Source organism: Leguminivora glycinivorella, chromosome 25 (genome assembly GCF_023078275.1).
Source record: "Leguminivora glycinivorella isolate SPB_JAAS2020 chromosome 25, LegGlyc_1.1, whole genome shotgun sequence".
Lineage (NCBI taxonomy): Eukaryota > Metazoa > Arthropoda > Insecta > Lepidoptera > Tortricidae > Leguminivora > Leguminivora glycinivorella.
In genome coordinates, this window is record NC_062995.1 from 9,071,595 (window position 1) to 9,098,579 (window position 26,985).

The 26,985-nt window shown below is 38.6% G+C and overlaps 1 protein-coding gene and 1 non-coding gene across 2 annotated transcripts in view; both read right to left on the minus strand.

The window, feature by feature from the left end:
* LOC125239397 (lysosomal alpha-mannosidase-like) overlaps nt 1–26,767 on the minus strand; it is a 60,788-nt gene extending 34,021 nt beyond the window's left edge. The window contains 12 exon segments of the mRNA XM_048146967.1: nt 1,458–1,536; nt 3,840–3,969; nt 5,288–5,380; nt 7,415–7,548; nt 12,936–13,072; nt 15,091–15,238; nt 15,240–15,297; nt 17,593–17,778; nt 18,388–18,469; nt 19,680–19,782; nt 23,898–24,005; nt 26,750–26,767. Coding sequence (XP_048002924.1) covers nt 1,458–1,536; nt 3,840–3,969; nt 5,288–5,380; nt 7,415–7,548; nt 12,936–13,072; nt 15,091–15,238; nt 15,240–15,297; nt 17,593–17,778; nt 18,388–18,469; nt 19,680–19,782; nt 23,898–24,005; nt 26,750–26,752 — 1,261 coding nt within the window. The 5' untranslated portion in view covers nt 26,753–26,767.
* Nucleotides 16,173–16,245, minus strand: Trnav-cac. Its single transcript has one exon. It is a non-coding gene; the product is annotated as a tRNA-Val (tRNA).
* Nucleotides 26,768–26,985: the final 218 nt, after the last annotated feature.

Genomic DNA, 26,985 nt, shown 5'->3' on the forward strand with positions numbered 1-26,985 from the left:
TAGAGGTAAGCACGTAGATACGGAAAGTCCAAAAGGGGGTTCGGGTCAAATGGGCATACATAATAAAAATACAAACACGGGCGTAGCGCGAATTTTTTTCCATAAATTAATAAGACAATTTATTTATAAAAGCGCTGGTGGCCTAGCGGCAAATACGTGCGACTTTCGTTCCGAAGGTAGCAGGTTCGAACCCCGGCTCGCACCAATGAGTTTTTCGGAATTTATGTGCGAAATGTCATTTCATATTTACCAGTCGCTTTTCGGTGAAGGAAAACATCGTGAGGAAACCGGACTAATTCCAATAAGGTCTAGTTTACCCTTTGGGTTGAAAGATCAGATGGCAGTCGCTTTCGCAAAAACTAGTGCCTACGCCAAATCTTGGGATTAGTTGTCAAAGCGGACCCCAGGCTCCCATGAGCCGTGGCAAATGCCGGGATAACGCAAGGAGGATGATGAAATTAATAAGACAATTTGAGGATATGTATCAAACAGAGAAGGACAAGTTGGGACAGTTTTCTTTCAGCGTCGCATATTAATAGGTTTTGATGACTCGGTCGAGTCCTAAGTTCGTTCCTGAGTAGAGGCACAATAGTACATTACATCAGAGGCCGGGAAAATGAGGATTTCCGGCCAAGTGGGTATATCGGGATAGGGATACGAGGCCGGGAATCCGTTTTCACGCCGAGGCATGTATAGTGCTTTTCTCAAACATACAATGAAATAAATAAAAAATGCTCTAAAGGACAATATTTTATAAAAAAAAGTTACTTTGCAGGCCTAGGCCTAAAAAATAATATGAAATCCCTTTACAGTCCTCTCGAGTTGTTGCGCCCAAAAAGCGATACTTCCCAGCCCATTTTAAGGAACGTAAAGACAATATTTCATCACGACTTTACTATTTAAATCAATATTTCATTACAATATTTCATTGCATGTTTGAGAAATAATACATTACGATCCAAGTCACAGCTTAGATTATTAATAATTTACTAACGTAACAGATCCTTCACTTGCCTGCAAAACGATAAATACCTCCGCTTTATTTAACTACTACATACTAATAAGTTACTACGTAAAACTCAAAAGAACGGTAGGTACGTGCCACGCGACTACACAGGCGGCCGCGTGGCGCCCCTCGGCCACTTGTTACCTCGAGGCAACTGCTAGCGGGTAGGTAGGTATAGTATGAATTTTCTGAGATGAACGTTTCGCTTTTGCCGTAATCTGTTAAACAAAGGCCTTTGTTTCTATTATTCACGGTGGCTAGCTCCCGTTTCCACAGCACGTGCTAAAGTCTCAGAGTAGTTAAAAAGCAATTATCATGACAGCAATAAGGTCATCTATGTGTGGTGTAGTGTATGCGCGTTCTTAGGCGGTCGCATTTTAATGTAGGGGGTGGTATGACCTTCTTATATTTAGTCTACGCTAGAGGTCAAAACTATATTGTAGGTACTTACCCATAGCGCTCTTCAACTCATTTAGAATGAACATGTTGGATTGGGGAAGATTCGTTAGAACTTGCAGCATTTTGAAAGTCTGAAATAATCATAAGATACAGAATTAAAGGACATAAAGACTGTATCGTTAAGTATGAAGACAACTTTGAGTAGCCGTATTTATTTGCTATTATATTTTTTTCTTATAACAAGCCATGGGCTTAATCAGGCACATAATAAGGTACACATTTTGTCCTCGAAACTCGACGTAAAGCATATGGTTTAGACAGTATTGACTTAATCCTCCCGAGTACCAATTACGATTCCGGACAAATGCTACTAGAAAATTCACAAAGTGCGTAAAAGACGATACGATTGCGAAAAAAAATTGTATGGTGCGAACCTCAACGACACATGATCCACAAAGCAGAATATCTGGACATAGTCTAGCCACTGTTATTTAAAAAAAATATAGTTCAGGATCTGTGTATGGCGGCCATTTAGAGAATGTGGCATGGTGCTTACTCTAACTCCAACTTTGATGTCGAATTTGACTATCATACATTGTTTATATCGATCTGGTTTAAGCACTGTTCAAACACCATGAATGTCAATTAGACTTTGGCCTATGGCTAATTTTTTTATCTGTTTCTCTCATCCTGCTAACATCAAAAAATTACGGCAATCCGGAACGTTGCTCAAAATTGCGTTTTTTTAAATTATATAAATTCGCCGCATTTATTCTACAAGTACCCAATTGGAAAAACCATGAAAAGGACTCTTTAAAGAATATATTTTGGCAGCATATTAACCTTTGTTTGTTGAAATCGTACAAAGAGTCATTGAAATATTCTCAAATTAAGCCAGATAGGGGTTGTCCGAAATTTATTTGCTAGACCTTAATGAAAGTACCATAAAGTCCCTAAAATAAAAAAAATATCAGACCTTCTTATATCAAATAGTACTTACCAATACCTTAAGATCATACTCTCGGAACATAATAATACAAAATTATGCACATGTCAACATTTAGACGAGGTTTGTTTTGTCCTTATACTTAACGATACAGTCCTTATTAGATCTAAACTTTTGTTGTTAAAGTAAATTTATCATATGTTTTTCTTCTCGCAAAGACGCATTTGCATGTTTTTGATGTATACCTTACTTTTTAAAACATTTATGAACCTCCAGGTCTTTTATCCCTTATACATGTTTACTACCTATGTATTTTTGATATATCGTCACTACTTTGAAAAAATCTCGTATCTCACGCTGTTCCTCAAAGTTAAAACGCAGTAAGTCTATATGCATTCCATACATACTTACTACAATTTTCTTTTCATTGACAGATGAAGATACAAGTTTTTTTTAAAGTATTGACTATATGACTGTATGTGTTCTGAACAATAAATAAATAAATAATAAACTGACCGAAACTGGATTTTATGGAATGTGGCCATCGATTTAAACTATGAATGTGGCACTTTTATCGGATTGGATTAGCTTAGGATAAAGAGATAGGTACCTGCAGATAATTAGTTATCTTTTTTTTATGGGATAGGAGGCAAACGAGCAGACAGGTCGCCTGATGGTAAGCGATCACCGCCGCCCATGGACACCCGAAACACCAGATTTCATTTGATGGTGGATCTGGCCGTAGTTATCTAGAGGCGATGACTCTAGAGGAGACTGTCAACCAATTGGAATTGGAACCCTAAACCACTGTAGAACTATATCGTAGTGACGTTATAAATCTCTTACTACTTGTCATTTTGACATTGTTGTAAGTATTAAGAATAAGAATAAGAATATGTTTATTATCAAAATAGTACACAACAAAAATTACCAGGGGTCTCCGCACTAGGCTACGCCTGTATCGCGGGGAACCAGTTACAGTTAAGGTTATAGAGCTAGTTCAGATCCAGTATCTTAATATAAATATTACAAACTTATAATAAAGTACAAGTAAAAAACTAAAAGGTAAGGAACATTATTGTTGGGTAAAAAAAACTAAAATTAAAGTACATTAGCTAGGATGTCTTCTGTCTCGGCGTATGTAAGCGTAAGTAGGAATTTAGTTAAGAGTTTTTTGGTTTCTCCCATGGTGCAGTCTTTAAGGTTACAATGCTTAAGTATAGCGTTATAAATAGATACTCGGATGCGTTCACCAAAGCGTTTCCCAAAGGCCTAGGGTTCCAATTGGTTGACTGTACCTAGTCTAGTGAAGGGAGAACTATCAGATTTTACGGAATTTGGCAATTTTCCGGGAATTGTTCGCCATTTGTTATGCATTTTTAACCTACCTTCAAATTTCAAAGGGAGAAGGTTATCAATTCGGTTGCATTATGGTAGTTTTTTATTTTTGTTATTTCCGAGAAAGATACTTGCTAAAGAGAGAGATACCTGTAGATAGTTGTTCGTCTCCCTCTCCATCCGTTTAGTTGTAGGGCGGGAGGTGAAGTAGCCAGTCCAGTAAGCTGTAGAATCTGATGCGTAGGGGAAAAAGTCATCCTGCTTGATGGGAAGGCTTGGGCTGCAAAAAAATTGAGTATAAGGTGAATCCGACGAAAGCAGTTAGATACAGGGTGCGTAGCCGAATGGCACAAACGCTCAAGAAACGCTCACGAAACGAAACGCTCGTAGATATCTATATCTATCGCTCGTGCGTATTGGCGCGATAGAGCCAGACTAAATGGCGCGGCGTTTCGTTTTCGTTTGGCGTTTGCGTCATGTAAAATATTTTTTTCTCAAACATGCAATGAAATATTGTCTTTACGTCCTAATAATGGACTTGTAAGTTTCTCTTTTTTGGACGCAACAACTCGGGGACAATTCCAACTGTAATGTAAGTGACCGCTTCATTGAATGTTTGTTAACCCTTCGTATGCTTAGACACGGATCCGTGCGTGGGAATTTTAATCTATTGTTTTAAATGTCAAGGTCATATTTTCAATGATCAATATTGACAGGCGACAGGCCGCATACGAGGTGTTTATTTAGGAGACATTGATAGCTAGATGAATTTGCACCATTAATAAAGAAACAAATAACTGGTCACTTAAAACATTACTCTGTTACATGGAATTACCCTCGAGAGGCCTGAAAAGGCATATCATACTACTTTTCAGGCCTTGGCCTTGCAAAGTAACCTTTTTTTTTTGACGACATTATTATTCATATAGCTGGCAGGTTTGACAGCTAGTTTTGAGCTAGTTATGATTTTAAAGGTTAGTTGTTACGTAGTCAGACTAAAATGTCGGCAGCAAATGCTGGTTACACATGAGACATCAAAAAGAGATAGGGGAATTTAGATTTAGTTTTTCGAGGTAACTAGGCTACTAACTATATTACTATAGATCAGTTCCTGGCAACTTTGTACATAGCCACGTCAGCAAATTTTAATTGATCCTATTTTGTTACCAACATTTAGTAATATAAGTCGACTTTCGTAAGATATATACAGGTTAATTGTTATAATTAAGAAAATATAGATACTAAAGAACCTTAATGACGAAATAAAACTTAATAAAATCTCAATTCATCAACAAAATCTTGGTAACAAAATAGGAATTAATTTAACTTTTTCCTTAATTTTTGTACAAACTTTTCGAGAACTGCTGACTAGTGGTAGTAAATAATGTAAATATATATATAATCCTCCACATCGATTTCCATGACGGTGACCTCAGCAGTCAAGAGCTTTCCCTCTTGTGAGCTTTTATGTGGCTAGCCAGGCCAAACTTGCTCTTAAAAATTCGATCACACTCACGGCCGTGTTGTATGTATACACGTAGGAGGGCTTAGGCTAGTAAAGTAGTAAATAATATTAGTAGTCAATATTTGCAACTTACTTGGCATCCTTCACAGCCTTCAGATAGCAAGTAGGTGTCGAGTAGAACAGTTTAACCTTCAGGTTCTCCTTCGCTGATTTCTGGTTGGCGTATCTGTGAATACATTGATTACTAGCTTTTGCCCGCGGCTTCGCTCGCGTTAGAAAGAGACAAAAAGTAGCCTATGTCACTCTCCATCCCTTCAACTATCTCCACTTAAAAATCACGTCAATTCGTCGCTCCGTTTTGCCGTGAAAGACGGACAAACAAACAGACACACACACTTTCCCATTTATAATATTAATATGGATTATAGTGTCATATAGGGGCGAGGTGAGTAGAAACAGGGGTAGATTGTAACAGTCTTAAGAAAAACACACAATTTCCTAGGCTAGTTTCCTATACTTAAAATAAAATATTTTATGCAGCGCACGAAATAAAGCACCACATAATTAGAAGAAAAATATGGACTCACACTATAATATGAACAATGTTTCTTTTTAAAATTCATTATACTTAATACTTGGGTGGCTTTAGATCTATAGAACTGTTATGGAAACGTGCAACATGCAAAGCAGCAATAGTGAGCAGTATAAGTTTATGTTAGTTATGTTATAAGTTTATAAAAACATGCATTGAATTCATAGTAAAATTGCTTAGCTACGGACAAGAAATCAGGTGTCCTAATCATCTCTGAGTTTGAACAAAAAGTGCATACCTCTTTACCATTTTAATAAGGGTTAATTGTAACAAAAATAGTGGGGTTTCAGGGTCGAAATCACCATATGGAAAGGGTCAACGGTCATTCTAAAATGTAGGTATATGGAAAGGGTGAAAATGGAATACTTATTTTACTTAATTAGTAGTATGTCATATACAAAGAAAAAGTGACCAAGGCCTCCAAGTGTTCCGAGCTGGAATCGAACCAGCGTACTCCGTTAACCGGACGGATGCTTGTAAAACCACTCGGCCATCGGATCACGAAAGCGAGGGTCGAAATTTTTCTCAAAAACTGCTGAACCTATCAAGTTCAAAATAATTTTCCCAGAAAGTCTTTATAAAGTTCTACTTTTGTGATTTTTTTCATATTTTTTTTAAACATATGGTTCAAAAGTTAGAGGGGGGATTTTTTTCATATTTTTTAAACATATGGCGCACTTTTTTCCCTTTAGGAGCGATTATTTCCGAAAATATTAATATTATCAAAAAACGATCTTAGTAAACCCTTATTTATTTTTAAATACCTATCCAACAATATAAGGTCCTAATTTATTAGATGCAGATATTTTTACAGCTGATAGTACTCGGTCTCTGGAGTATATTAAACCGTGAAACATTATAGCTTTTACGATGTTTTTTTGGAGAAAACGGAAAAACAAATTTGCTACGTAAAAACACCCTGTTTATGTGATTATTAAATGAAAACTCATTGAACAGATTCTAGTACCTCTTTTACGTACCACTTAACTGTAACTGGCCACTTCAATGACATGTGCAGTTTTCCCGCCGAACCTTTACGACATTTACAACAAACAATTGTTGACATGACAGACAGTGTTATTGTGACATGTCATAATGCACATGATGATTTTTTTTAGACGAAATTATAATGAATTTTTTTGTTAGGAAAATGAAATCAAAAAAGTTACATGAAAAGATTTCTTAATTTATATTTAAAGTTAATTATTTTAATGTAAAGTATCATGTGTTAAAATATCTGCAACTAATAAATTAGGACCTCATATATCACACGTTGGGGTTGGAATGAATATCAGCCCCCACTTTACATGTAGGGGGGGGTACCCTAATAAAACATTTTTTTCCATTTTTTATTTTTGCACTTTGTTGGCGTGATTGATATACATATTGGTACTAAATTTCAGCTTTCTAGTGCTAACGGTTACTGAGATTATCCGCGGACGGACGGACGGACGGACGGACGGACGGACGGACAGACAGACATGGCGAAACTATAAGGGTTCCTAGTTGACTACGGAACCCTAAAAATTCTATACATTGAAGAACGTTATGAAAGTGCGTGAAGCGAAAGTGGTTTGTCAGGATCATAACAAATGGCAATCCGTGATATTTGCCTACCCCTCTGGGAAACAGGCGTGTACGTATGTACGTATTGACTAAACAACTCACTTGATAAGTTTGTCCAGATTATCGAACCACATAAAGGCATCCATGAACGTAAAGTCTCCTCCCATAGTCACTAGCACGTTGTTGGTTCTATAGTACGCTGATTGCGTTAGCACGTACTCCAGAAATGCATAAACCTAGCGGAAAATAGTATATTATGATCAAATAGGATCGAGTATACAGCGAAACACTGATTTTATTTAAACTATCACGATTTTTACACATATTTCAAATTGCAAACGGGACTAAATCGCGTATTACTATGTTTTAAACACTAACCTCCGACGTTTCAAGGACGGCATTGTCCCCGTGGTCTCGGAGCAGACTGGCTACCCAGACTAGCTTTAAATTTGACTAATTTTAAATATGAGTATAGATACAGCGTGTGGAATCCATACGGACTTATAATGTGAGCCGCGGTCCTGGGTTCGAATCCTGGTAAGGGCATTTATTTGTGTGATGAGCACAGATATTATGATCAAATAGGATCGAATTTACAGCGTGTGGAATCCATAAAGATAATAATTTTGTTAGAAAGATGTTATTAATCAAGAGTAATTAATTTTTAAATCTGAACAAGCCGCAATGTACGCTGTTCAACTTAATTTGACATGACATAAACGTCATGTCGTAATGACGATTAGGTAAGTACGCTAACTGATGTGGACTTAATACATTGCGTGCTGAATTATTATGTATAAAAAAATCATCTATTAAAAAAACCACGTAGTTGGGCTTCTTAGGTCCGATACTAATCGTTATTAAGATATGCGCCCATATGTAATACACACGCTGTATAAAGAGTTGCTGTCAAAGTAAAATGTGTAGTCACATTGAATAGACTGCCATCTCTCGACGCAGGATTAAAACTTTTGCAAGATTATTGAATTCCTATATCAAGTTTGCATATTTCAGATTGTTGTCCAAAGATTTTTTATGGTATGTACTTTTTGTCCCTGAGCAATCTAGCAAATAGTGTGAAAATATTACAATACCTCTATAAGTAATATGAAAAAAAAAAAAACTCTAATTCGTAGGTCACCTGAATTTCATGTAGGTAATACTGTTGTAATATACACCGTGTTTTTTTATTATCAGGAACCACCCTGTATATCACTTTTAGTTAAATTCACAAAAAAAATCATCATTTCCATACATAATAAATGGATTTATTAGTGTGAGAGACCCTTAAGAATAACATTCAAGTTAGTGTCAAGTGATTGACGGCACATATCAAAACAAATAACATTAGGAATTGGTAAAGGCTGTGACACACGAGTTCAGCAATTATTTTTATATTTTTTAATAACTCGATAACCGCAAGAGTTAAGACGCTAGTTTCTTAGATAAGTTAATTGTATTTGATGTAATGAATCTTCCCTTAAAGTTAACGGAATTAAAAACGTGGTGTATTTGTAAGCTTTAAAATATAAAACCGTGATTTATCAAGCAGCATGCTTAACTGTAGGCCTAGCACATGATGGCCGCGGGAGTATGTCGCCGCGAGATAGACTACCCGTCCTTATGTCATTAATACAGTTAGAAGAAGACGTGGCATCTATCTCGCGGCGACATACTCCCGCGGCCATCATGTGCTAGGCCTACTGAAACTGTTAAGGGTCTCCTCAACACATATCTACACGGAATCGGCTACGTCCGACCAAAAATCGCTCGATAGTATAAACATGCGTACGCCATGCGTTCAGCGACGAAGACGTGTCAGCTTTACACTAACGAGCGACTTTTGGCTGGGGAACCCTAAGTCGACGAAGCCCCTTTAATTTTTCACATGCTATCGAAAATACTAATGCCACATAGACGAACACAGGCAAAAGCTAGCGTATAATCAGCGTGCAAACTCACTGTATAAGCTTGTCAAGGTTGTCAAACCAGAGCGCCGCGTTCAAATAGTTGAAGTCCTCTCCCATTGTAACCAGGATGTTGTTCGTACGGTAAGCCTTCGACATGTTTGCGGCTATCTCGAGAAACGTCGACACCTGCAAGCGACATGGTCGCGACACAAAACGTACATGATAGCGGCATGGTCGCGACACAAGTCGGACATGATAGTGACAGTCTACATGTAATAGCGGCTATCTTGAGAAACGTTGACACCTGCAAGTGACATGGTCGCGACACGATACGGACATAATAGCGACAATCTACATATTGTCAACTTTCAGGTTCGGTAAGTTCTCGACATGTTAGCGACTGTCTCGAGAAACGTTGACACCTGCAAGTGACATGGTCGCGACACAATACGGACATAATAGCGACAATCTACATATTGTCAACTTTCAGGTTCGGTAAGTTCTCGACATGTTAGCGACTGTCTCGAGAAACGTTGACACCTGCAAGCGACACGGTAACGACGCGATTTCTTCTTCAACTTACATAATGCACGACGCAAGTTTAATAATCTAGCGTGTATAATAAAATAATAAGCCTTTTAAAAACCATAGAATATCTTAAGTATTGTTGCAAATTCTCTGGATATGTTTTTACCTGAGAAATATACAGTATGGTGCAATAAAAAAAATAGTGGTGGGCTGTTATAAATGTTAGAAGTTATAACATGGTGTGGTATAAACTGAACAATGTTTGAAAGAGGCGGACGATATACAGAGTGGGGCCTGTAACAAAGGCGAAGAATTGAACTGTAGGCTATTCTCCTTATACTGATCAACATTTGTTCAGTGACTTTTAAAAATTATGAAGTCTTTAAATTTTTAATTTTTCATACAAAATAAATATTAGCTTCAATGTACGCCATTATTGTTGTCATTGACGTTGTCTGTCACACTTTAGACTTAACAGAATTCGCAATACATTACCTCTTAGAAAAAACTTTCACCGGTGATAAAAATCCAAATACAAGTTATTTTTAAAAGTCGCCGAACAAATGTTGATTAGTATAAGGAGAATAGCCTAGAATTCAATTCTTCGCCTTTGTTGCAGGCCCCACTCTGTATAATGTCCCTATGTTTTTGTGTGGATTGCATGATTTTTGCTCAGGGCATGCGCGGATCCAGGGGGGGGGGTCATGGGGGTCATGACCCCCCCCTGGAGCCTAAGTTGGCCATACAAATAGACCACGTGACCCCCCCCCCCTGGGGCCCCGGGCCTTTATACGTGACCCCCCCTGGGCACGAAGCTGGATCCGCGCTTGGCTCAGGGACTCAAAGTACTTACATTTACACTGACAAAACTAGACGAAAAACAAACTTGAAAGTTATTAAGTATTCTATACACCTATTGTCTAGCACGACCTCGAATATTGTATCGCGCGCGAGAGCGCTTAGTTAGTCCGGTTTCCTCACAATGTTTTCCTTCACCGAAAAGTAGCTGGAAAATATGAATTGAGATTTCGCTTAAGTCCTGAAAAACTCATTGTACGAGCCGGGGTTTGAACCCGCGACCTTCGGATAAAAACGTGCCGCAACAGTTTTAAATACGTAAGGCACTGCAGGGTTAGCACATGATTGTCGCGAGAGTATGTCGCCGCGAGATAGACTACCCATTAATACATTAATGCAGTTAGAAGAAGACGTGTCATCTACGGTTATTATCTGAGACGGTGAAGTCTGAATTGAACAAACGTAGTGACACTGTGAGTGTAGTGTGTTTGGACAGACCATCGAGTGTGAATGCGACCAGTGGTAACGCTGAAAGTGAACGCAGCCGACGCGCGCGAAGGAGGGTAGATCGCCCGCTGTCTACGCAACTTTGACATCCACCCGCCTTCGTCAGTTTTCCGTGATCATGATGCATGCAACTGCGTCGAAATATCGGGAGCTCGACAAAAATCAAAGAGGTAATCACGGTCTATATCCCGGTCAATGTAAGTCTAACGTCATCTATCTCGCGGCGACATAGGTATTCGTATGGCAATGATTTGATGATGTGCTAGGCCTACAGGTCCCACTAATAGCGAGTAAACTATGAGCTATCAGCGATAAATGTCTGTCTGTATAAAATACTAGCTTTTACCCGCGGCTTCGCTCGCGTTAGAAAGTGACAAAAAGTAGCCTATGTCACTGATCTCCATCCCTTCAACTATCTCCACCTAAAAAATCACGTCGATTCGTCGCTCCGTTTTGCCGTGAAAGACGGACAAACAGACACACACTTTCCCATTTATAATATTAGTATGAATTATAGTCGCTCCCGTGTATGAGCATTTCTTTTTTTTGCCATTTTTTTTATTTTGATTTTTGGAGGGAGTTTTAGCTCAATTGTACTCAGAATCACGAGTACTTTCAATCTCACTGGGAGAGAAAGTGTCCCAGAATTTCCATACATTTTTGTTACTTTCCTCTTTTGTTACCCCACACAACATGTACGGTAAATGATAAAAAAATAAGAAAAAATCGTTTGGGACAATTTTTTTAACTACTAGGATTGAAAAAGTTAGTGATTCTGAGTAGAATTTGCATTTTTAATAACTCGCTCATAGTAAGGCCTGACTCGTAACGGATTTGTCAAATTCAAAACTGTTTTAACGGTACCAGAGCCGGCCGAATCAAAGTATGTTTTTCTATAATGTGTTTAAAATGTATTTAAAATTTATTATTTATTAGTAAATTCATCATTCTCCATTTCTCCTCGCTCATGTTGTAAGTTTTGTTGTATGCCCTCCATCGTACATCCGACAGTGTTTTTCGACACATTCTTAGTTTTAGTCCTATCAAGGTCTATCTTTTTTTAAATATTTTGGTGGCTTATGGTTGGTGTCATTTAAATGAATGAATTTCTTAGACACTCCATCCTATTCCGGTTAATAGGTGAATACTATGAGACTTCGTTAAATTAAGTTTTTTACCCGATTTGAAGAGCGTTGGCTTTAGCAGGCTGCTGGCTTCATAGCTGTGGTGGATGATATCCAGCTATTGTCAGAATAAAGTTGAAAGATCATATTATTAAATAAAATCTGCGAACAGCTTCGTTCAGCAGTTTTTGTTGTAGATTTTTTATCGAAAAGTGGTTACTTTGCTTTAAATGCTTACTAACGGACAGTGCATCGACTGAATTCCTAGTAAAGTGGATATTTGGAGACTCATCTACATTATCATTGTTTCATAGGAATCGTAAAGAAATTGCCTTTCAGATAAGGTATAATGTTGGTTGCCTGGTAGTGTTGAAAATGATTTAAATGCAAGTTTCGTCAACAGGAATCAAGTTTTTGACAGCAATTTGTCGCCGAATTATTTTCAGCGATCACTTTAATTTTATCTATCTAGTTAGTTGAGAATTGCTTTTAAACATGATTCTAACATAATAATTTTGTGAATCTGGCAATTTGAATGGTGTAATGTATATATAAAGTAAGCTAGAAATTATACAAGAAAAAGCACTCTGAATTTGACAAATCCGTTACGAATCAGGCCTATCGCGTCCCTTTTATTAAAACGGGAGTAACTATCTTTGGTTCTATTATATCGCCATTATCGCCAATAGCTTTCTCTCTTTTGGTGAGACCAGTGCCTACGGAGCCTGTGTGCCTATGTAAGAAGATAAGCAATACCTTAGCGTCAACGTTGTACATAGGCGAGGAGACGTCGTCAATAATAGGCTCGTCGTCGCATAACACGTCGAAACAGAATCCCGGCGGCGGAGAGTATGTGTTGTATAACACGCCTGTGAAGATGTCTGAGGACTTGCCTGAAACAAGGTATAAACGTAGATTTTAATAATAAATATTATAGGACATTCTTACACAGATTGACTAAGGCCCACGGTAAGCTCAAGAAGGCTCGAGTTGTGGGTACTCAGCAATGATATATGTATATGTACATAGAAAACATCCATGACTCAGGAACAAATATCTGTGCTCATCACACAAATAAATGCCCGGATTCGAACCCAGGACCGCGGCGTAGCAGGCAGGGTTACTACCGACTGCGCCAGACCGGTCGTCACTTAATACTATAAACATGTAAAATCTGGTCACTCACGTAAAATGTGAGTGTTTTTAGTAAAACGCCCCACTTTGTCGGTTACCATTAAGGGGAGATTTACTTGTATCTTTATATGAATAAACTGACAGAGCGGCTTTGTAGCAATCGACAAAGTGGGGCGTTTTCCCGTGCACACTCACAAATAGTCGAATATCGAGCGCGGAGAGCTGCAGCCCACAGACTGCGTCGGGATACCATCGTGCTCAGTGAAAATGCTTTTCCTTACAGAGCGAAACATGTCGAGCGATTTTTTTTTAATATACTACGTCGGTGGCAAACAAGCACACGGTCTGCCTGATGGAAAGCGGTTACCGTAATCTATGGACGCCTGCAACTCAAGGAGTGTCACATGCGTGTTTCCAACCCATTAGAAACTTGTACACTCCCTTTTGTTATGTAAAGTACCTACACAGAAAAGAGGAGTGTACTTAAGTTCCAAGAAGGGTTCGGGGGATTTTCGACTATTTTTACGTGAGTGACCCGAGTTTACATGTTCAATATGGCTAGATGGCGCTAATATTAATATTTGACATTTTAACACATATCAAGCTATGAATATGGGCCAAATTGTCAAAACTGAGGTTTAAAAGTTTTAAGCCTGTGTCGAGAGATGGCAGTCTATACACTGTGATTACATATTTATTTAACTTTGACAGTAACTCTCTATAATACTTGATCCTCTTTGCTAAAACTTACTAGGAGTAACTGCTGAGGTATTCCCCATGAACTAGTTATGGCGTTCTTCAAAAAAGAAGTGTACAAGTTTCTAATGGGTCGGCAACGCGCATGTGACACCCCTTGAGTTGCAGGCGTCCATAGGTTACGGCGACCGCTTTCTGTCAGGCGGACATTACGCTTGTTTGCCACCGACGTAGCATATATATATATATATATACATAGCTGGGCACCGTTAATCAAATAGTTAACTTCGTTAATCGCTAATCCGTTACTAAAAAAGTTAACTTCGTTAATCGTTAAAGCGATACATTTCGACAAATTTAACGTAAGTTAAAGTTAATCGTTAATCCGTTAACACGTGAAAAAAAAAGAACTTTGCTGTAAATATTTAGTTGTATCAGTATCCACTATAACGTATTATATTTCTGTAAAAGGCCGAAGTACAGCTAGCCTATTGAACTCTAGGCTGCACGTGGAAGGCAGTGCTCGCCTGAGCTACTGCCAAGAGCTGTGTCAGGAGAGATGCTGGCGGTGACGGGATTGTTGTGGCACTTTGGGTGGTAGAGGCTAGGGAAGCGAATGTGGTCGTAAATTAGGGCTCGAATTTGCTGCCCTATCACTACAACAGTCGCCATGGTAAAGCTTAGGATTCACCTAATCAACGTTAGTAAAAGCAAATCCACGTGAAAAATACTTTTTTAGGTAATATTTCGGGCTTTTAGCGATAGACATCGGTAAAACCTAGGATTTACCGGCAAATCATAGGATTTGCCGTACTTCGGGCTTTTATAGTAGCGTTCAGAACGTGTTTTTTGCAGCGCAGATGGCGCCTGTGCCCTACTAGATTAACGATTAACGGTCTCGGAGAAATTTAACGGAAGTTAACGAGTCCGTTAACATTTTTTTAAGTTAACTTAAAAGTTAATCCGTTAATCGAAATGTTAACTTCGTTAATTAACGATTAACGGATTAACGAGTTAATGCCCAGCTATGTATATATATAAAAAAGTAAACCGACGATGGAAAAAAGGTTAAAATTCTTACCAAGATCATCGCTCCCTCGCCACAAAACCTCCATAGTCTTCTCCTTAAGCCTATGCGACTTGTCCTGATAATCGATACGGCCGAGGAAGAGCCCGTCATAGCCCATGGACGCCAGGTTCGCGGCGAACTCGCGGGAATGCCCGAAGGGGATCGATCTGCCAGCCGACGCGGGGTCGCCCGCAGTCACCGAAGGTGTCTTTAAGTTTTCTGAAAGTAAAACGTATTTTTTTAATAGCCTGTTTATGTATCCCACCCCTGGGCAAAGGCCGCTCCCCGTGATTTCCAGAGCTCCCGTTGATGTGCAATTCATCATGAAGGTATCAAGGTCGTTCTGCCATCTCCGTCTGGGCCTGCCACGTCCGCGCTTAATTTGAGGCCTCCACTTGGCGGCTAATTAAATTTAAGTAATTTAATACGTATTTCGAGCCTCTTTTTGCCATTTTTCTATATTTTTAGGGGATGATTAGGTCAATTGTACTCAAAATCACGAGCACGCTCTATCTCAATAGGAGATAAAAAGTGTCCCAGAATTTCCATACATTTTTGTTACTTTCCTCTTTTGTTGCCCCATACAAAATGTATGGAAAACCAAAATGTATTAAAATTGAAAAAGCTACAGTAATTTTGTGTAGAAATAACATCCAAAATAAGATTAAGAAAAAGTGTAGGTATTTTAGTCCCCGAGCCACGAACAATCCACGACCTCCCAGGTGAAACTTAAAATTTTTTTAACGGGCTCGCGGTCTATTTGCAAAAGAAATGAGTATGGAAAAAAGAAAATAAGGAAAAACTAACAGATTAAAAAAGGACATTAAAAATAAAAATAAAGTCTATATTAATCCTATTTCCTAATAAAATTCCCTATAACTTTGAAATAAGGTCAAATAAATGAGGCAAAGTTATGTTTTGATAACAGTAATTTGTCACTTTTTGCTCTAAAAAAACTTGGCATGCATAAAAAACAGATAAAAAATGTCTGGAGCATGAAAAAACCACTAAAAACAGATAAAAAAAAGTAAAAAATGTATGGAGCATGAAAAAAAACCCTAAAAGCAGATAAAAAAAAGTAAAAAAAAATCACCTGTTTCCGCCCGGGATCGAACCGGGGGCCTTGTGCGTGTGAAGCACACGTGATAACCGCTACACTACGGAAACATATGACATACTGTCGAAATTGTTGATTAGGTCGTTACATGTCGCAGATGTACTGCGAAAAGGGTTTCCTTCGCATTTTCCGGAAACGTTCGTATTTGTCATGCTAGTTCAGTCAATGTCAGTACATCTTGTACTGAGACTGACTGAAATAGCATGACACGTTCGTACGTTTCCGTAACAATACGAAGGCACAGCACAGCGGATATCGTCTCGCTCGAATCTAGAGCAGAGCCCAACTGGGGTAGTACCTCCGCCTTACAGAAGACCACAGCCAAATAGCACTAGACCCTACTCATAGTGTTGTGTTCCTGTCGGTGAGTAAGGCTGCCAGAGCTCAACGGGGGTGCGGTGTGCTGATGACGGGAGGACTTACGGAACTAACTTGTTCCGTTTATTGTCCTTTGAGTCGTCGGCAACCCGAACCCTCCTTGGAGCTTGTGCACTCCTTTTTGCTGTGTACTTAACACAGCAAAAGGGAATGTACAAGTTTCTAATGGGGTGGCAACGCGCATGTGACACTGTTTGAGTTGCAGGCGTCCATAGGTTACGGTGACCGCTTTACATCAGGCGGGCCGTATACTTGTTTGCCACCGACGTAGTATTAAAAAAAAAAAAGGCAAATCTTTTCGCACTACATCTGTACATGTTTCTTGATAGTTCCGAGGAAGGTTTTTTTCTAAGATTATATAATATTTGTCTATGTGTGTTTTATATACACGGTGTAATTTTTAACTACGCATTTCTGAGGGCAAAACAAAGGAAAAAAATTATACATGACGTTAAGCAAATCTTGGCAAAAAAAAAATTTTTTTTGTGTATTTCTTACTTGTTTTGGATGTATTTTCATATAAAAATTAAATATTGTTTGTAAAAAAGGCACTTAAAATAAAAAATTTGCAAGTTTTTTCTAAAAAAATCCTTTTTTGCAACGAGTCACTAGTTATTTTTTGGTATCTATCAACGAGGATAGTTAGATTATGTCCGATAACTAATAAGTAATTGTTATTTTTCTAAATGTTTATAACTCTGAAAGTAGGCGATATCCAGAAAAGTATATTACATTTTACTCTTCTAATATTATGAAGGCGACTGTGGGATATGGGTTAAATTGTGGTGTAGGCGAGAGGCTGGCCACCTGTCACTGCAATGTCACAATTTGGTTTTCTTTCAACCCCTTATTTGCCAAGAGTGGCACTGAAACCTGAGTAGTTTCATGTGCTCTGCCTACCCCTTCATGGGACACAGGCGTGATTGTATGTATGTATGTATGTAATATTATGAGGAATACGTTATTAAAATTATTCGGTTTCTTTATGTTACACCGTGTATGTGTTTGTTAATACTCACTGCAGCCCCCAAGTAAACTGGTCAACGGTGCTCTGATAGTGGCTCGCGGCTTCATCGTTCATGCTCCAAGCTCCACCCACGAACTGAAGCCGGCCCTGCCTCACCAGGGTGTGAACCTGGGACTTCACAGAGTCGGGTTGCGCCATCCACCATTTCCAGAAGAACGCTGTTTCTACGTAAATGAACCTGCAAGTTAAATTAGTTTACTGCATAAAGTCGTTTAAAATATAGTAGGTACACTACTGTTAGCTTATGTATAAATAAATTAATAATGAAAAAAACCAGCCAAGAGCGTGTCGGGCCACGCTCAGTGTAGGGTTCCGTAGTTTTCCGTATTTTTCTCAAAAACTACTGAACCTATCAAGTTCAAAATAATTTTCCTAGAAAGTCTTTATAAAGTTCTACATTTGTGATTTTTTTTTATATTTTTAACCATATGGTTCAAAAGTTAAGGGGGGGCACACTTTTTTTTCCTTTAGGAGCGATTATTTCCGAAAATATGAATATTATCAAAAAACGATTTTAATAAACCCTATATCACACGTTAGGATTGCAATGAAAAAAAAATCACTCCCCACTGGCGTGATTGATATACATATTGGTACCAAATTTCAGCTTTCTAGTGCTAACGGTCACCGACATTATCCGCAGACGGACGGACGGACGGACAGACAGACATAGCGCAACTATAAGGGTTCCTAGTTGACTACGGAACCCTAAAAATGGATCAGTTACAATTGTCCCCCAGTCGAGATTTGTCCCACTGTACCTTACATAGGTATGTTGTTAACTCACTTTCTTTTGGGGTCTTCCCATAATTCTTTGATGACGGAGTTTAGGATACACTTGACACAAGCTTTCTGGATATTATTTCGACCTGCAATGTAAATAGTTATTTGTACAAGGGGGCAAACTTGAGCGTTGCGAGGGTTTCAAAGCACAAATTGTTCACCACACCAACAGGAATAAAATACTAACTATAAAACATCAAACTAAATCAAATCCATCAATTTATTCAATAATGATAACCAGGGGCCTGTTTCTCGAAGCTACAAGCACACCTCGGACACTGGCGATCAAATATATGAAAGAGGCGCGTTCCTACCACACAGTCTAAGCTCGTGTAGGTGAACGCGTACCATGCTTGTATGAGTGAGATATGACAGGTCGACTGTTCGCGTTTTGACAGGCGGTATCTGTGAGGTAACCGAGAGGGGGTGGGCGGCACTTTTAGCGGGGAGCGGGAGTGGCCATACTGTACGATAGTACTCTTTATTATACTGTGCTACAAGTTACAATTTACAAGTGGTTGTCAATGTCTAATATTACAAGTTGGAAAGAGACTCCCGCTTGTAACTTGTAACTTTCAGTTTTGAGAAATCGGCCCCAGCTAGCTTAGGTCATCAAGTTAAAATTTGTATGAAATTACTTTGCACTCTTGTGGATAAAATGCAACTTCGCTATTAGGCAGGCAAGTATGGTCGCGCGATAAATGATAAAACATCCGGCCGTCCCTATTGCACTTACAAATAGGCGAGTGCGATAGGGACGGCCTGATGTTTTATCATTTATCACGAGCCATGCTTGACTGCCTGGTTTTGAAGAATCAAGAGAGCATTTATCAGTAAGTCATAAGACCAGAATGGTATTAGGTATTACGAAAGAATTGTAATATTAGCTAAAATTGTTGAGCATTAGACTGCGTTCGTCGCGACATCTATTGACAAGTAGCAGTACCGATAATTTACGCTAGTTGACGCGTGATTGACGCTAGATGTCACTACAAATAACTCGCATTTACTGATGTCTGGAGTACAACTCTTCTCTTACTTATTCCTCTATGTTTTCGAAAGACTATTTTCAGTACAGTTGGTGCTTTTATTACGCACTAGTGCGAGAAGTGGTTCATTGTATGCCAGGTCGAAACTTTGGAGCCATCTGTACTGAAAAACGTCGTACGATACACGTGCGAAAAGGAATTTCGTAACTCGTGTTTTAATCCTTCCTTTTTTACGCACTTGTATCGTAATGTACTATTTTTAATTCTTCTGCCTTTTTAAAGACTGGTATAGGCACGTGGAACTCACTTCCGTAGTAATATTGGTCGAGGGTCTTCAGCCAACCCACATCGTCGTGAGTATGAGCTACTATATGCACGTTGAGAACCCCTGGCTCCGCGTCGGTACAACTCTGAAAAGAAAATATAAAAAAAAATCCAAATCGGTTCATCCGTTCGGGAGCTACGTACGATGCCACAGACAGACACACACACACAGACAAACAGACAGACAGACAGACAGACACACAGACACACACACACACACACACACACACACACACACACACACACACACACACACACACACACACACAGTCAGACACGTCAAACTGTAACACCCCGTCGTTTTTGCGTCGGGGGTTAAAAATAAATATTGGGGGGTACGTTTTCACAAAGACCTATACTCAGTCAGTAAAAGGGGTTCGAGTAAATAAAGAGTTGCTGTCAAAGTAAAATGTGTAGTCACAGTGCATAGACTGCCATCTCTTGACATAGGATAGGATCAAAACTTTTGAACCTCCGTTTCCGACAATTCGGCCAATATTATTACTTGATACAGTTGATATCTATATGTGTCAGAATTTCAAATATTAATACTAGCGCCATCTAGGCCACCGTACCTTTTTGTTCCTAGGTACTATTAGCTGCAAATAGGGTTTCTGATTTCTCGACCTATTAGAAGTCTCGAGTTTCGAGAAATCTCGAGCCCAAAGTCTCGAGTCTTCTCGAGTCTCGAGTCTTTTTTTTATAAATGGTAAAATTTTGATAAAAGAATAAACAACAATATGATTAGTAGTTTTTATTGCACCACACTATTATAAAAAATGCGTAAGAGCAATAAAAATTCTCTTTGAAATAAACATAAATCAAATTTTAACAAGAAAACTACAATTATAGTCTTGAAAATAATACCTAATCCTTTAACTTCCCCGCCTGTGCACGGTTTAAGTAAATTAAAATGTCATGTATTAAATCATAATGTCATTGAAATTAAACGTTTAAAATAACTTCTTCTTCTTCCTCGTTTCCTCATTGCCGAGGATCGCGACCACAAGTAGCGTGTCTCCATTGAACGCGGTCATAAACCATGTGGACTGCACAGTATACGCTGTCGCCACACGATTTCTTCACACAGTCAGACCATCTCTTACGAGCCCCACCCCAAGAATGTTTACCATTAATTCGCCATATTATGCATTGGTGCTCTCATAATGTGTCCGAAAAATCTGAGGGTCGCTCTTGGCATATTTTGGAGAGCCGTGTGGTGATATTCAGTTCATGTAAAATAGAGATGTTTGTTAGTTCTTCTAGCTTTTCAAGTTATACTCGTAGCAGTCTTCGCCAGCACCACATCTCAATAGCGTCAATCTTAGCTACATCAAAACTTTTCAGGGTCCAAGTTCCGGCACCATACATAAATATCGAGATTATCGAGAAGACAAGAGATCGAAATAATCGCACTTTATTTTGACGTCGGATTCCTCTGTTCTTCCAAATCTTGTCGAAGTTAGCCATAGCACTCTTCGCAGATTATCAATGACCCAAGATACATAAACGCGCTGACTTTTTCGTAATGACGAATTGCTTTTAAATAACACGAGGCTGTCAAAACTAGCCAAAGTCGCTGCCAGCTTACGTTGGAATGAGAGGTTAGATCACTTTATCTCGTTATAATTTATGGCCGCCGTTCGACACCGTCCCCACCGCCTGGCGATGAGACCGGGCAGAAGGTAAAAAGTTGCATTTCACTTCAGGTCGTACTTTACATTCGGGACTCGAGACGTCTCGAGTACCTGTCATTTTTTTCTCGTCTCGAATGAAGCCGAAATTCTCGAGAAGTCTCGAGTTCGAGACTCTCGAGCAGAAACCCTAGCTGCAAAAGTGCATGGTGAATAAATTCATTCATAATTTCTCCATGCACTTTTGCAGCTGATATTACGTTTTTCTTAGACTTTATTTATCTAAATATATAAAAGAAGAAACTAACTGACTGACATATCAACGCACAGCCAAATCCGCTGATTCTAGAGATTCCGGCAGGCTCGCTTTTGATGGGACTAGTGCCTAAGTCAGTTTTTAATTTTATTTTCCCCTCACCAGCTCGGAAACGTGTTTTGTCCTTTAATACCAGCGGGTAAAAACGCATTTTATCCACTAGTGGGTAAAGTAATTTTACCTTGAATAAAGTCAAATTAACTGCTTTAAAATTGATAAAAGTAGGTGAATCTAGTAATAAAGATGATTTACCACCTGTTTCCTCGCTATAGTGAGGGGAAAGGTTTTGTGTTACACTCGGGTGCAAATGTATTTTACTTCTCGTGTGTTAAAAAACTCGCAAGTTCAGGATTCTATTCTCGAACCACTCGCTTCGCTCGTGGTTCAACTATAGAATCCTTTCACTTGCTCGTTTTTCAATTCCACACTCGGCGTTAAAATACAACTTTGCCCCCTTGTATAACAAATAACTATTAATGATAAACCGTCAAATTATAAATACGGAACTGACCAGCCACATCGCCCTTAATAAACCACAAAGCCAACGCACTTTAACTCTTTGTTGACAGTCCTTATCAGAGTTGAGTGACCTTTGACACTGTTATCTGTCCGCGCAATGATATAGCATCATTCGTGGTCATATATCTAGTATAGATTTCTAATTATACAACATAATTAATGTTAGTAAACCCTGATCAGAAATATATGACTATATCAAAGAGGATTGAGTATTACAGAGAGTTACTATCAAAGTAAAATCTGTCATCAAAGTGCATAGACTGCCATCTCTCGACACAAGCTTAAAACTTTTGAACCTCAGTTTTGACAAATTTGGCCCATTTTGTTAGCTTGATATGTGTTAAAATGTCGAATATTAATATTAGCGCCATCTAGCCGAGCGTTCCCCAAAGGTTTTTCTCCAGGGCCTTGAGGTACGTTTTTTTCTTAGAATTTATCCGTCTATACGGAGTTATATATGTCTTTGACTATATATTGTCAAGTCAAGAGGACGCTGTTATTCTGTATGCGGTGACAGCTCAGTTTAATTTAAAAAGAAATATATAAAAAAATCTGATTTTTAGGGTTCCGTAGCCAAAATGGCAAAAACGGAACCCTTATAGTTTCGTCATGTCCGTCTGTCCGTCTGTCCGTCTGTCCGTCTGTCCGTCTGTCACAGCCGATTTACTCGGAAACTATAAGTACTACAGTGATGAAATTTGATGGGAATATGTGTTGTATGAACCGCTACAAAATTATGACACTAAATAGTAAAAAAAGAATTGGGGGTGGGGCCCCCATACATGTAACTGAGGGATGAAAATTTTTTTTCGATGTACATACCCGTGTGGGGTATCAATGGAAAGGTCTTTTAAAATGATATAAAGTTTTCTAAAAAACATTTTTCTTAAAGTGAACGGTTTTTGAGATATCAGCTCTCAAAGTCGTAAAAAGTATGTCCCCCCCCTCTATTTTTATAACTACGGGGTATAAAATTCTAAAAAAAATAGAGGTGATGCATGCTAATTAACTCTTTCAACGATTTTTGGTTTGATCAAAGTATCTCTTATAGTTTTTGAGATAGGTTGATTTAACTGTAATTTTGGTTAAGTTATTGGTTTATTATATTTGCTGCTACGGAACCCTTTGTGCGCGAGCCCGACTCGCACTTGGCCGGTTTTTTTATATTGGGGACACCTTACACAGATCAACTTAGCCCCAAACTAAGCAAAGCTTGTACTATGGGTGCTAAGCGACGATATACATACTTATATACATAGATAAATACATAGAAAACATCCATGACTCAGGAACAAATATCTGTGCTCATCAATAAATGCCCTTACCCGGGATTTGAACCCAGGACCGCAGCTTAGCAGGCAGTGTCACTACCGACTGAGCCAGACCGGTCGTCGAATTCCCCCCCGTCCCCTCTTATAAGCGTCCCTGGGCAGAACGTATACTTACATCGTAACCGCAGCACTCGCCTGCTCTCGGTGTGATCGTCTAAGGACGTAGTCAGTAGTCACCTGACTACGGCCAACATTGACAACAGTAGGTACTTACATCGTAGCCGCAACGCTCGTCTGCACTCGGTGGATCTGGTTTAAGAGCGTAGTCAGTAGTCACCTGACTACGGCCAACATTGACAACATCACATAGTACTTACATCGCAGCCGCAGCGTTGACCTGGTAGAAGTCTGATCTAAGGGCGTAGTCAGTAGTCACCTGACTACGGTCAACATTTACTTACATCGTAACCGCAGCGCTCGCCTGCTCTCGGTGTGATCTGGTCTAAGGGCGTAGGCACAGTAGTCGCCAGACCGACTACTGCCAATAAGAGCATACAACTCCGCATAGCCTGTAAATAAAAAAAAATAGGTAAATAAAATAAGCTATTAAAAAGTTAAAAATTTATATTGAAAATCAGGTTAAGGAAATGCGGCAAATTTAAAAAAAAATATTATAGGACATTATTACACAGATTGACTGCGTCCCATGGTAAGCTCAAGAAGGCTTGTGTTGTGGGTACTCAGACAACGATATATATAATATACAAATACTCATATACAATACATTAGGAGTATTTCCTACTTAGGCCGAAAGTCCACTGTCATATTATGTCTATCATACAAATATGATCATAGGTCTATAGGCCTCCTTTTTTCACCAACGTGAAGAAAAAGGATAACTATGTTGCCTATGATCAATTGATCATATTTCTATGATAGTGGACTATCGGCCTTACAACATGTGACACGCTACGCCCCTAGACAAATAGACTAAACTTTTTTTTTCTATTAAGGTCAGTGTGGGGAAGACCGTCTACCCGGAAATACCGTCTATTGACTATAACTTTTGTGTTTATATATCTACGCCTCTCACACCTCCGAAGGTATACCAGTTTTTCATCCTCAAGCCATTGGTCTTCAATACATATCCCTAGGACGAACACTAGTTAACAATAATCTTGATTTGTGTTTCGAGCTCGAACACCGAGTTCAACATGGTTCCGCAAAAAATTAAAATAAAATAGAAGCAGTCGGAATATTTGTATATTTTATATGTAACGTAGTCATTTAATAACCGTTCTTTCTGACTAGTACTATTAATCTACTCAAAACGCGCTCAATTTCTAGTCTTATGTTCTGAAATATGTAACTTAGAAATTGTGCCTACTCAGAAAGTCCGGCATAAAAGAGAAAGGCAAGACCGCCGATACGATAAACAAGGAGTTGCCAACCTTTTTTAGGCTTTATTGGAAATAAGTCGAGTGTAAACGATATCAATATATAAGTACGTTTTTGGCTTATGGTAGTTGTACCGTTTTTTATTTTAACTTCGAAATACAGTTATGGTAATGATTCGTATGGTGTTACTAAAATCATTCGAAAGTATTAAGTAAAAATAAAATATATGTGACATGGTTATGAAGAATGATGAGAGATGAACAGAAGTAAGCCTACACTGCATTATTAATTATCATATTTATGTTGGTAGAATTATCATAAGTTCTACCCGTTTTTAGGGTTCCGTAGTCAACTAGGAACCCTTATAGTTTCGCCATGTCTGTCTGTCCGTCCGTCCGTCCGTCCGTCCGTCCGTCCGTCCGCGGATAATCTCAGTAACCGTAAGCACTAGAAAGCTGAAATTTGGTACCAATATGTATATCAATCACGCCAACAAAGCGCAAAAATAAAAAATGGAAAAAAATGTTTTATTAGGGTACCCCCCCTACATGTAAAGTGGGGGGGGGCTAATATTTTTTTTCATTCTAACCCCAACGTGTGATATATTGTTGGATAGGTATTTAAAAATGAATAAGGGTTTACTAAGATCATTTTTTGATAATATTAATATTTTCGGAAATAATCGCTCCTAAAGTAAAAAAAAGTGCGTCCCCCCCCCTCTAACTTTTGAACCATATGTTTAAAAAATATGAAAAAAATGACAAATGTAGAACTTTATAAAGACTTTCTAGGAAAATTATTTTGAACTTGGTAGGTTCAGTAGTTTTTGAGAAAAATACGGAAAACTACGGAACCCTACACTGAGCGTGGCCCGACACGCTCTTGGCCGGTTTTTTATTATTTTTGTTACGTAGAGTGTGCAAAATGCGGCGACAAATATTTCAAAAGAGAGTAGGGTTTCAAGTTGGTCATTATTTTTATAATCAGCATTACCCAACAGGGACCGTATAGGTACCCATAAAACGGTTTTGACCGACTATTTTACGGCTACCCGACCCTTAATTGACATTGCTGACTGTCACTTTGACACAAAAGTGGTCATGGGTGTGGTCAAACAGGTTCTCGGGGGTGCTCATTCCAATAACCATTACAGCCAAAAAAACTGTTTGATGACACCCATGAAAACTTTTAATTCAATGTGACAGTCAACTATATCAAATTCTAAATTGATCATTAATTTAGGAATCAGCACCCCCGCAAACTTATTTGACGACACACCAGACGACTTTTGTGTCAAAGGTCAGCAATGTCAGATTTCAAATTAGTCATTAATTTTGGAATCAGTACCCCCGAAAACCTATCTGACGACACCTATTACGACTTTTGCGTCGAAGTGACAGTCAGCAATGTCAGATTCCAGATTGTTTATTAATTTTGAAACTTTTGGGTCAAAGTGATAGTCAGTAATATCAGATTCCAAAAAACATATTTGATAATGTCTGGGACATTGCTAAGAAATGTTACCAAACTATTTCACGTACCTAATATCCTATTACCTTTACTTAATAACCAAGTTTCAAAAACAAAACAGTAGTTGGATTTATATGAGCCTGTAATATCGTGACTAAATTGGACCTGAAAAGAAAAGGTTATGAACCCCATCTACGGAACATATGCCGGTCTTGCCTTATAAATGGAAAAATGATTCTATGTTTAAAATTTCAACGTTATTTTATTAATTATCTAGCACATTCTGCCCTGCTATTACGTAAAATAACAATGATCATGGTTTTGGAACCTAGTCTCATATGAAATTACGGGACAACAAGCACTAGACGGTCTTCCCGTGCTCACCCCGGGGGGACAGTCAACCCGCCGAGCCTTAAAAAATGTGATTTTTATCACTTAAAATTACCATATTTCGCCAAAAGATTATAAAAGCTTTGTAAAATATTTGCTACCCCATAGGACCATGCGCATTACGCCAGACTAGATTAATTATAGAGTTTTATCCACTCAAACTTTATTTCAAATAAACTATGCCGGTCTTGCCCGCACTGACCTTAAATACAGTTCTTCAGACGAGCCCTATCTCCTACTGATGTTACAAAACCATTGACATACATATTTATGCAACATGTTTTTCATTTT